The 11,374-nt window shown below is 48.2% G+C and overlaps 2 protein-coding genes across 10 annotated transcripts in view; one reads left to right on the plus strand and one right to left on the minus strand.

Moving 5' to 3' along the window:
* LOC122363691 (fasciclin-2-like) overlaps positions 1-8,602 on the minus strand; it is a 97,025-nt gene extending 88,423 nt beyond the window's left edge. For 2 of the 7 annotated variants that reach the window (XM_043333209.1, XM_043333212.1), the window contains exons 1-2: positions 8,569-8,588; positions 7,750-8,026 (exon numbers count right to left, since the gene is read on the minus strand). In XM_043333209.1, the coding sequence (XP_043189144.1) occupies positions 7,750-7,795 (46 nt within the window). In that variant the 5' untranslated portion in view covers positions 7,796-8,026; positions 8,569-8,588. Of the gene's footprint in view, positions 1-7,749; positions 8,027-8,509 lie in introns of all 7 variants that reach the window. The other 5 variants (XM_043333214.1, XM_043333211.1, XM_043333208.1 and 2 more) reach the window with 4 other exon arrangements.
* On the plus strand, positions 8,091-10,963 carry LOC122363692 (protein archease-like). Of its 3 annotated transcripts, none has more exons than XM_043333217.1 (3): positions 8,091-8,100; positions 9,375-9,521; positions 9,913-10,963. In XM_043333217.1, the coding sequence occupies exons 2-3, from the start codon at positions 9,390-9,392 to the stop codon at positions 10,384-10,386; spliced, it is 606 nt and encodes a 201-aa protein (XP_043189152.1). In that variant the 5' UTR covers positions 8,091-8,100; positions 9,375-9,389; the 3' UTR covers positions 10,387-10,963. The 3 variants fall into 3 exon arrangements, with proteins under 3 accessions (XP_043189152.1, XP_043189151.1, XP_043189153.1); XM_043333216.1 differs by lacking the exon at positions 8,091-8,100 and adding an exon at positions 8,818-8,962; XM_043333218.1 differs by lacking the exon at positions 8,091-8,100 and adding an exon at positions 9,200-9,207.
* Positions 10,964-11,374: the final 411 nt, after the last annotated feature.

The raw sequence follows: 11,374 nt of genomic DNA on the forward strand, positions 1-11,374 counted from the left end.
ACACTTGAGAGCCCACTTTGAGGAACAATGCCGGTACATGATCGTGCAATCTGATGCTGCCCCGCCCCCGTCTCTAACCTCGCGCCGCCGCAACTGATGTTGGACCAGACACCCAGCCGTTCCTCGCCTCAGTGTGGATATGCGATGTCTGGTATCAAAACAGCCAACAATTACAGAAGCCGAACAAATACCTTAGACCAGAATCTGATTTCCGAGTCAAATGTCAGGCCTCAGCGTAAACATTCGTGACATTTATCAACAGGGAATGAGACTTGAGATATTTAGACGCCCCTAATTTCGCCCGGAAATTGCCAGCTATTTACAACATGGGACCAAGCGCGGACGAATTTCGGTGCAATCTCGGAAACTTTCGTTTCCAGTCAATTCTCCACAGCTGTTCCCTGGCCACCGGCAGACACCCACTTCTCCCGACGCCCACGACTTCTGCCGGCAGAGATAAACGAGGAAAATGGAACTGAGCTGAAAATCCTGCAGTCGTGTCCGCGAGTTAGGCGGACACTAACGGGTTGCGGCACGGAGAAGGAAATTTCACATTAGACAGCATGCACCAGCTTGCTATGATAAAGCAACAGATCACAATCACAGAAAAACTCAAAATATGAAAATGGCGAAATTTCATCTGATAATGTAAACAGCTGATCACGCTTGCTGCTAGCGATAAGTCAAGGCCACCTCTCTTTACAAACATGACCGCCAGAAAAACCTGTTTACCACCTTGCCACTGACCGAATGTCGGACCCACCGTGAGGAAACTGGCCTAAAGCGGTCGCGTGCAATAAACAGCCTTTCCTCAACCCTCCGGCGACCGGTACAGCACAGACAACGGCTTACAAGCCAGTATCTACTTAATGGAGCATTAGCAGAGCTAAGCGACACCTGATGTTGAGGAATGGCATGGGTCTACTTTTGCTGAACAAACCTCCAGAAGTGTGCAAACTTGAGCTTGACACTTAGCTGCATGCAGGGCGTTAACAATCACGAAACGCCCAAATGGTTCTTAGCGTGAGTGCAGATTTTGCAGCATGATTGACCGGATCTCAAATGTACTACGAATTACAAAGTTGGTAAGTACGTCACGATCGTCTGAATATATCTACAAAGTGATACAATCTATATTATAAATTATAATTATGTATAATTTATATTTGCAGCTTTGCTTATCGTACTTTCCGCGAGGTTCAAGGTGTGCCAAACTCAGAAATCTGATAAATTCTGTCCATTGGACAGCACTGGGAAGCTATTTATTTACCTAACTACTTCATGCTTCATACAGGCAGAATCCACACTTGTCCAACCAACAGCCTGAACCCGTCAGGTTTATGTTGGTAAGCATTAGTCCGCAGCCGTGATCTCCGCGAGCCGCAGCTCCGGTCACGGCTGTTCTCAGAACAGCACCCTTTATGACGTCATATGCCGGTACATGTGGCAGTAAAACGTGCAGCAGCCGACTGAAAACGGCTCGGCACGGCGGCCGGTACCGGTCGTGATTTCGGCATGACTCGATCCTTTGTGCAGACTGAGCATTTCCGCCATTGTGGAAGGAATGCAGGGAGACCGGAGAACGACATCACCCACATGACGAATATGATGTGATGTCCAGATAAATGTTTGATAGCATGATTGATGACTCAGCTGAGTCATGTTATCGGAGATATGTCGATCTTTAGATCATTTTCAATTTTGATTACGTCATAGAATCAAAGCAACCAAAGATAGAAGGTACCACCTTGGCCATGGAGGCTATCTGGAGAATACGTCTAAAGCTGACTGCCGATCGAAAAAAGACACCAAACCACGCCTACAAATGCATGGCGTAAGGCAACTTATCCATTAGATATCCCTTGCCCGGTCCGTCCAATAAACGGGCAAGCAGCCCCTTCGCTTACACAAGGGTTTGAAGGCCGAGCCGAGAGGAGAGAGTGAGTCGATCCAGCCAGTAACTGATCGGGCTGCCGACGGGAATTGATTCAAGTCATGGACGAAAGTTGGGCAACGCTAACCAAACGACAACTCTATCAGCCATAAATCTTTTAGACCGCTGATCTGAACTCGTCGATACCATTCCTGAAATAAGAGCAATTTGGACTACAAGAGGCCGGAGCCACAAAGCCTCGGATAAGATCAAATGACAATGTACTTACAGCTGACCTGAGACTTGCACATAAATAAGCGCTAAAAGGTCAACCAATAAAATAAACAAGGAACATTAAAATGAAAACATGGCACATGAGCAAATCAAAAACAAAAGGAGCATTCATTGCAGGACTGAACGACTGATGTTATGCTCATACTCGTACGTAATTACTAGCGTTACGGCTTTGAGCTGAAGGAGTGCAATGAAAAACGTTTAGTTCAGAAGAAGTACATATGATCTCGTTCGTTAGCACAACCCGTTCTCCTGCCTCCCAATCACAACGAGTTCCTCCGGCACAGTAGCTCAATCAATTGAGCAGCGTCCTCCCGGCGGCGACCACCCAGTTTAGATCACACGGCGGTCCGGCGCCCGCGTATAGAAACACAACACCACCACGGGCTCACTGTTTGTGTTCGGTCCATTCATTAGCGGGGCCAACATGTTGACTCAGCGGATCGTCGACAGACGATCGGCTCCCGCTCCTCGGCCGCCCGGCTGGACCGCCGAGGGATTGATAGAATTGGGGACTCGAGGGACGGAGACACACCCGTAACGGGACACAGCGCCAGTGCTGTGCTGTCGTGATGGGAGTCGCCGGGGACGAACACGATATTCGAATCCGCCCTTTTCCCGAATAACGGGCATGATTTGCAAAGTGAGAATCGGGTTACAACAGTGGTATATCATGCAGAAGAAGGCAGAGAATCCAGTGGTATCAATATGATTTCGAAAGCTCTAACCGGCCTAACCGACCAGCATTCGTTAATTGTTTCATTTTGATTGGAATAATTTGATCACCATCACCAGACATTGAAACCGAACGGTCGCAAATTATCTCCAAACTTCAACGCTAACACATACATACGCCAAGAAGATAGGATGCTGGCACGTCTCTACAGATGCACAGACCTTTCAAACAAAGCTGGCAGCAGGCGGCTATTGCATCAGCAACGCCTTCCTTTTTCTCGACCAGGGTATCAGAAACAGACGGCAGAAACGCCGCCCGCTAGTGCATCTTCTCGTTCCGTCTCTACACATTAGCGCGGATGAGTTCCAGAGAGGCGGCGGAGGGCCTCAGCGGCTCGCTCTGCACGAGCAGCGAGCCGTTTTAATTTGTCTGCGCCCACCCAGCCCCCCCCCACTCCCAGCCCTACCCCTCTTGCATCGAACCGAGGAAACGTCAAGGCGCGGAGATGTAATTGAAATAAGACAGAGGCGCGGAGAAAAGGAGAAAATAAAAGAGCAAACAGGCTGAGTGAGAAAACAACAGCAATGTAAATAAACATTTCTATTTATCAGAGGCACACTTATTTTTCGATGTGATATCAGCTGCCAATAAGATGGCACATAAGTCTGACTGGAATTATTTAATGCACCAGTGAAATATGAGGAAGCAATTTGAGCCACAAGAACATACATCAAAACCTACTCAGCAGTCGATCAGTTATGGACACATTAGTCAAAACGTCAGGAAATCCAGCATAAATCATTGCAAATGGAGAACAAGACAGGCCTTATTTATGTGATCCTTTGGACGGCTAGTTCAGAGAATCACGCCTCGACACTGGCCACTACTTTCCACACCATGACGCTCCGTGGAAACCAAGCAGCAAGTGTCCTCAGCGACACGATAACTCCGTAACGGAGGGAGGCTCCAGTGCATGAGCTATCGCGCGTTAGGAGCGGGACGACTGGCCCCCAATACAGTGAGGAGGGATGAAGGGTGGGTTCGAGGGAGGCGAGCGATCCTAGACTGGGGGAAGGTGTGGCCTGCCAATGCAGCCCATGTGCGGTGGCATGGGTGTATGAAGGCGGTAGCCCCGCACAGTAAAAGCAGGGTTCCCGACCACTAAGCAGGGTTCCCGGCTCGTAGCACAGTTGGTCGGGACAACTGGCTCGCAGAACGACCCATCCATTGTCTCGCCGAGCGGAGTCGCCAATTGTGGCGGGGACATCCCATGGATGGAGCGGCCCAGACCGGTCTTGTTGCATGACAACTAGTGGTCCGTATGGGTTCGGAGTTCCGAAAGGTCACTTTCGGTTTATGGCTCACCGCCATTAGGAGTTCGCGGGTGTGGTTATTGCCATTCCATTGTGTTCCATTGTGTCTCATCAAATATGCAGATTCCTTCGTAATAAACCACTAATTTTACGGCTTACAGCTACGAAACATGCAACAGAGACTAAAACAATGTAATACATATGTAACGCAGTGGATATATCATGGAATGGAATTAACATTGAGCATGGCCTTTAAATAGCCACAGTTGAACGAACCTTTGCCTCTACAAATCACAATGGTCGTCTTGAGTTTCTGCCTGACCTTCGCCTTCCCTAAATAAGAAAAAAAAAAACTTCAAAAATTCCTTCATCGTATTCACCCTCGCCTCGGCACCGGACACGACGCGCATTCCTCTCTGATCCCGCCTTCGCTCAGACACCCGACGCTCAGACGCTCTTTGCCTTCGCTCAGCCTCTCTGGGAGTCCCTGTGAGATCCGCCGCCGCGCCGCGTGCGTCCGACAGCCGTCGACCCGACCCGGGGCTGTGGATCGGCCGCCGTGCCGCCGGGTCAGAGCGGACCGACAGCGGCCGTCTGCCGCCGGCCCTCCCAGCAGGAGTCGGTAATTGCCTGGGGTCGCCCCTCCCCCTCCCTCCCTCCGCCCGCTCACAGGGCAGGTATGCGGCGGACGGGCAAGGTCACGAAACCAACGTATGACCCCAGGCGGCGGAGGGAAGCCTCGCAACGGACAGTGGTCTGGTAACACTGGGGAGGGGGAAGGGGCAGAAATGGGCGGGGGCACGGGGCGCTTAGTAAAAATGTGTGGTCACATGAAGGCCATATATGGGCTACATTCGCCATAATGTCAAAACATTGGACAGACAAGCAGCTACAAGTAAGACTTCAGATTCGCCAAATTAGAATATGAAAAAGGCAAAAGCATCGGCTGATATTATCCGCAGATAATATAATTTCGTTCGGTACTAAGATGGGTGGTCGATAAAACTAGAAAATGCAAACACCTCAAGAAAATCCTTAATTGTTCGTAAAAGCGAGCACCCTTCCAGTCCACCAGACAGTTCTCAGGGTACCTACGCCGATATCCCCCCCCCCCCCCAGAACAAGGGGGCGGAGCGGAGGGGGACGGTCCCCTACGACAAATCCACCGACGTCGGCCTGCAATAGAGCGGTAAATGGCGCGAAACGGCGCCGTCTGGCGCGGGATGCCGGCTGGCCATTCGCGATAAACGGGGTCCGGCGCCAAGCCCGTGGTCCTCACGTTATTTGTTCCCGCTGATTGCAGAGAATTGCCGACAGAATTCTCAACGTACAAGCTGATGTTATTTTTGTAGGAAAATTGGTACAGTTAAAAAAGTTTGCGGACAAGGATTAGCGAAAAGCTAACCATGTAAAATTACATTGCAAACTATTGCAAAACAAAATCGCAATTGCAAACCTTTCCAGCTATATCGTCCAGTGCATTCAACGGACAACGCCATGAGGCCCAAACCATCCAAAGCCACCATTCACGTGCTGCCGAAAGCTGGTAGTGGCGGCGCGTTGGCCTGTTCCCTTCCTTTCCTTTTAGAAGGGACATAGGCAATGCTCAGAAGTTCGCCCAGGACAGATCGCCTCAGTACGTTTCTATCTCTGAGTTGACTGTCGGGGACCTCTGGGTTTTGCTGTACCACCTTGGGATGACCTGAGGCAAAAGAAGCGAGCAACAGCAAACACACAGGGGAGAGTTCTGGTGCCGGAATAAAAGGAAGAAAGGGAGAGGGAGAGGAAGAAAAGAGGAAGAGAAAGATCAGAAAGTGAAAGAAAGAGAAGGGAAAAAGAGAATGATAGATAAAGAAAGACAAAGCGAAAGATATGACTAAGAAAGAGAAAGAGAACGAAAAATCTAAAGAGGATATAGAAAGAAAAAAGGGAATGTTAAGAAATAGGTTAAGGGTCTGGGTATAGGAGGCAGGAGCGGGCCATCCATGCAACAGGAGCGGGAAAAAGAGAAAATGTAGGAATAAGGATTCTTCCTTATTATTCACTCCACGTGAATAGAGCAAGATGTAGTGATGAATAAACGTGGAAAGAAATGCCCCACATGGATATTCTTACGTTCTAGATATCGTGCGTGGCAAGCTAGAACGTGTGAATCGTGTGAATGAAGCCACGGCCGATGCCGATCCCATCCCACAAGCAAGACACGCCCAACGAGTCGCCTACATACGATCGGGCTGTTTGAAGACCAAGGCGGACGATATTGAGGACTCACGAGATGAGGAGGCACCGCATCGATTTGGATTCTCCATCGGTGCGGGATTTACTGCCTTGCTGCGGGAGCCTCGGTGAAATCCCGGCGAGGGCGCGGTCCCCATTCTAATGAAGTGGGCATTTTGTAGCGTTGACACTGGCTGCTGTTTTGACGGGCTCGGTCGAAGCCACAACACCGTCAACTTTCGGAGCAGACGCCGTGATAAGACAGGCGCAGACGGAGAGCGAGTTTGGTTTGAAAGGATTTGGATTCGATCAGACGGGGACAGTCCATGCTACTTAGGCATTTGGTGACGGTCTGTCCATGCTACTTAGGCATTTGGTCTGAGAGCCGAGAGGGGGCAATTATAATCAAGCGAGCACTTTAAGTTCACCTATTAAAATCAAATAAAAATGTGACACGGATTAAATGAGGATCGGAATTGCCTTATCCGCCGCAGGCCTCTTGAGGGTATAATTAGTACGGAAATGATGTAACGATCGGCTCGGAATTTTTAAAAAATTAGCCATGAATACCACCGAATCGTCAACAGAAAAGAGAAAAAGTGTACCTACCTACCTACAGAATAACCACAACATGAACAGTGAGTGATAATTATTGGTAAAAGCCCTGGATATCGTTTCAAAAAGCAATGCCAAACTCTGTATCGTTAAAAATAAATGTACCTAACGGACAAAATAGGTCAGGATGAGCACTGAGTAGTAGCACAGCACAGTGGACGGGCGACAAAATGGTACCAAATTCAGATTCATAATTGAATCTTTCCTACGGGGACCGTCCAATTTCACTTATCGGGCACTCGTAAGGCATTGATGCAATACCATGGACTCGAACCACGTGAAAGGATCTATCCTGCAGTGACCATATCTGATCAATCATCTTTTTGGAGTCCGCGACATGGTATGACGGATCCCGATGTTGAGGAAATGCATATACCTAATGAAATAGATACCAGGCGGCCCATTTGAAACGACACCCGTGGCAGTTCAGAACAAGATTGGTTTAAGCGAATCGACCGCGAAAACATGTTTACTCCGAAACCGCTTCAACTTTCAAGCACACAATAAACGTGTCACCGCGACCTTGATGAATGACGCATCGCATCCATATCCCATAACCATGCAGTGAAGTTTCAGTTGGAAATAAGCACTACCGATGAAATACGTTGAAGCTCATTTCTTATCCCAAGACCCATGACCTATCACCTAAGCCCCCCTATCATCACTAATCACTATCGCTGGCCAGTCGGTGAGTAGGCAATCACGTGCTAGTGCATGCACCCGACACAGCCCGCTGTAGATAGACACTTAGCGTCACTCACCTGTGGCTATCGCAGCGATAAAACACAACACCCCGCGCGATCGCATGGTGTCCTCGGAGTGCTGTCTTCAGCTACCAACAGGTTAGCATCAATACGGTGGTAACTTCCAGTCTCGTTCCTATGTATCACAGCCGTTCACAGCGTCACTCACCGCCCCGTCCACTTTCAGCACCGCGCGACGCACACACTGCACGAGCCCCACCGTAGCGCCGAGCGGCGACCGGTACCTGGAGAGGCGCCTCCGGGCATTCGGCCGCTCACCAATAGCTTGCGACATCTAGCGGGAAGACAGCAAAGCTGTAGTATCAAGGCATTCGGGATGAAGAGGGCGCGTTAGGGACAGGTGCCCAGGTGCGCTCATTTTTTATGAACTGCTATGGCTATTTTTCTCGCATCGAAAACAGTCATAAGTATATTTGAGAAAACCGATAATCCTTGTCAGAAATCCGCGCATAAGGCAGCGGATTAGCAGAGAGGAGGCGGTAAACTCAAAGACGAAACGCTGCTGGCCAGGACCTAACTTGAGGTTATGAATTAGGTCAATCGGGTCATTCCACGGCGGTCAACTAAGGGGTCAAGTAACTGGAGAGGGTTTTTATAGCGCTTCCCTGAATATGTTCTCTGACCAGCGACAGTTCGTTTTTTCAACTTTCAGGGGTTGTGGAAAATGTAACAATTGGTTCTGAGTTCCAAAGGAAAATGCAGCAAATGCCCTCTGTATCGCTATCTTTCGTTATACCACAGATTTATCGGTATTAACTGCCTCGGACATAGCCATCGATCATCATCCTCCAACCCAACTCCAATCCTTGCTCCAACCCTTCAACATATTGATGATTGCGCCAGGTTGCGCCAAAATTGCGCCAGCTTCCGACGTTACTTATTGTGTTTATAGTCGTAGCATTTTATGTTCTTTAATTTGATGACGTCATAGGACCAAACATTTCGTCTGACTTGCTCCAATGAATTTTAGGCGTACGGCTACCTGACGAATGAATTTGATTGAATTCAAATGACGATATAGAACTTATTTTGCATAACTTTTAAAAATAACCTTTTTTATTTCATGCTTGATTTTTTAGGCGGAGTGGCAAATGTTTACAAATTTTGTTTACTGTGTATTATTCAAGGTTCTGAGCCGCGTTCTTCGGTTGTTTCGTGGTTTATTTACTAGTTATCTAATTACTGACATAGCAGACTGCGAACATAGGAGGTACGTGAAAGATAGGCAGCTTTTTGTCTAAAGTAAAAAAAAATCAAATCAGAGTACTGAGTAGCTAGTCCATAGATATGTCAAGTTGCTCATGTTATTCATTTTTAGTTTTGTATTTACGTGTAATTTGATAAAGCCTAATGCAATTTCATGTTTTTTGGGGAATTCAGAAGATTTACAGGTATTGGCAATACTGCTATGCTTATGTATTTTGCCTTATAAGATGAATTGCCGATGTGAAAGAAGTAGGTACCTTTAATCTTTTTAGTTTGCTAAAAATGTGTTTTTTGTTTCAATTAACTGTTTTTAAGGATAACTGATTTCCTCTGAGATAAGCGAGAAATGAATAGTAATTCTTAAACTCACTCTTGCATAAGTTGGTTAATGTCAATTTTCACCATATTTCTGTCAGGTGCTGCAATTCGCAATGCCATCACCAGCACTTAGTGACCATGAGGTTAGCAGCACGAGCTCTCCGGGTGTGACTGCGGCAGCTGCAGACTCAGTAACTGATGGTGGCGGTGATGCTCTGCCGCACAGTACGAGTGCAGATAGCCAGGTCAGCACCATCCAGGGTTGCAGTGGGTTGGGTCCAGTTCGTAATTTGATCTGGTTTGGTCATGATCACTTTGGAGCCAGGACGTGGACACTATGCTTAAACCATGACAGAGGAAATAGAATTATGCCTACACCCTTGGTCAGCCATTTTGAAGCTTCAATAAAATTTGTTTATTGTTTATTTGTATTATGTATATTGTGTAATGTAGGTGGAAATAAATCATTGTTCATCAAGATGCTTCATTTGCATGATATTTTAGTGGGTTCTGTTTTCCCTACTCAAAAGGCCATCAGTGTTTGTGATTGTCTCGAGTGGCCTTTCTTTTCTGTATCTCGATAGCATCTTACCTCGCTTATCTTTCTAACAGCTGTCTGACCAATTCCCACTGCAGGAGGACGGCTCTGCGGACGAGGGGGACGCGGACGACTGCATCTACCCGGCGGCCGGCTATGAGTACCTGGACCACCCCGCCGACGTGCAGATCCACGCCTGGGGCACTTCGCTGACGGAGGCCTACGAGCAGGCGGCGCTGGCCATGTTCGGCTACATGACAGACCTCGACACTGTGGAGGCGTGTGACACGCAGGAGGTCACCGCCCAGGGTCACGACCTCGAGTCGCTGCTCTTCCACTTCTTGGACGAGTTCCTGTTCATGTTCTCGGCGGAGCCGTTCTTCGTCGCCAGCCACGTGGAAATTGTCGAGTTTGACCGGGTGCAGTTCCGGATACGTGCCCGGGGCTACGGAGAGTCGTTTGACCTTGACAAACACCCTCAGGGCACCGAGGTCAAGGCAATCACGTACTCGAACCTGCAGGTCCATGATCATGAAGACCAACACGAGGTGTTTGTCATTGTGGACATTTAGTGTTGGTTGTAGTGGGGTGGGAGGGTGGGATGGATTGCGAGGATGTGCGGTTTGCAAATGGCAGTTGGTGCGATGTGGATCGGATGGTTTTCGTACAGAGTATGTGGTAAGGTGTGCCTGAGACATGTCTCCATTGTCGTTTGCCTTTTGAGTGAAATGAGTTGTTGACACTTTGACCGAGGCTCCTTGTTTTGTCGTGGCCATGACATGGTGTATCCGCTTTGCTTTGCTTTGCCTGGAGATGGTTGCGAGTCCTGTCACTTGATGTCTGATATTAGTTTCGCTTGTATTATTAGGGCGGTTGGTACTTTGTTCAGGACAACTATATGAACAGTTAATTTTTCATCTTGGAAGAGCTGTTCCCAAATTATTGTAAGCTAGGTTGATTTCTCTGCTAACAAACTTTACCTGGAAGTTGTGCTATATATTTAACTGAAGTGGAGAAGCACTTGAAACGTGAGCCCTAAAATTGAACATCGACTTGTGAATCATGAGTTACGACTTATTTATGTTTATATGTGATTAAATGCCTATCCACAAATGGATGTGGAGTTCAAATACACGTTGACATTTTATCGTTCCTTAGCTTTCTTCATTTCGTCTTTGTCCTTCATGAGCAGTGAAGGCAGTGATCTGGTATTTGATCGGTCACCATCCATCGGTCCCATAACTTATCGGGACCCGCCAACGATCCAACGCTTCTCAGTTCGATAGAGGGATGGAGGGTTTTGGTGTCCCTGCACAAGCACATTTCTGAACGCGACCTGAGATCGTTCTCAGGTCGCGAGAACACGGAAGTTTTCTCCGTGTCGGCTGTTGCGAGGCGTCCGAGCGGCGAGTTGGTGACGGCGAGTTCGAGACCTATAGAGTGTGCATACACTGCTCGCTTTCAACTGTATCAATGTACCTTATCAAAGCCACCATGATACCAGGGGCCATGATACAGTGGATCCGGTTAGACCCTGGTGGCCCGTGTCATGTCAACGTC

This window comes from Amphibalanus amphitrite, unplaced genomic scaffold (assembly GCF_019059575.1).
Source record: "Amphibalanus amphitrite isolate SeventyFive unplaced genomic scaffold, NRLGWU_Aamphi_draft 000635F_arrow, whole genome shotgun sequence".
NCBI lineage: Eukaryota > Metazoa > Arthropoda > Thecostraca > Balanomorpha > Balanidae > Amphibalanus > Amphibalanus amphitrite.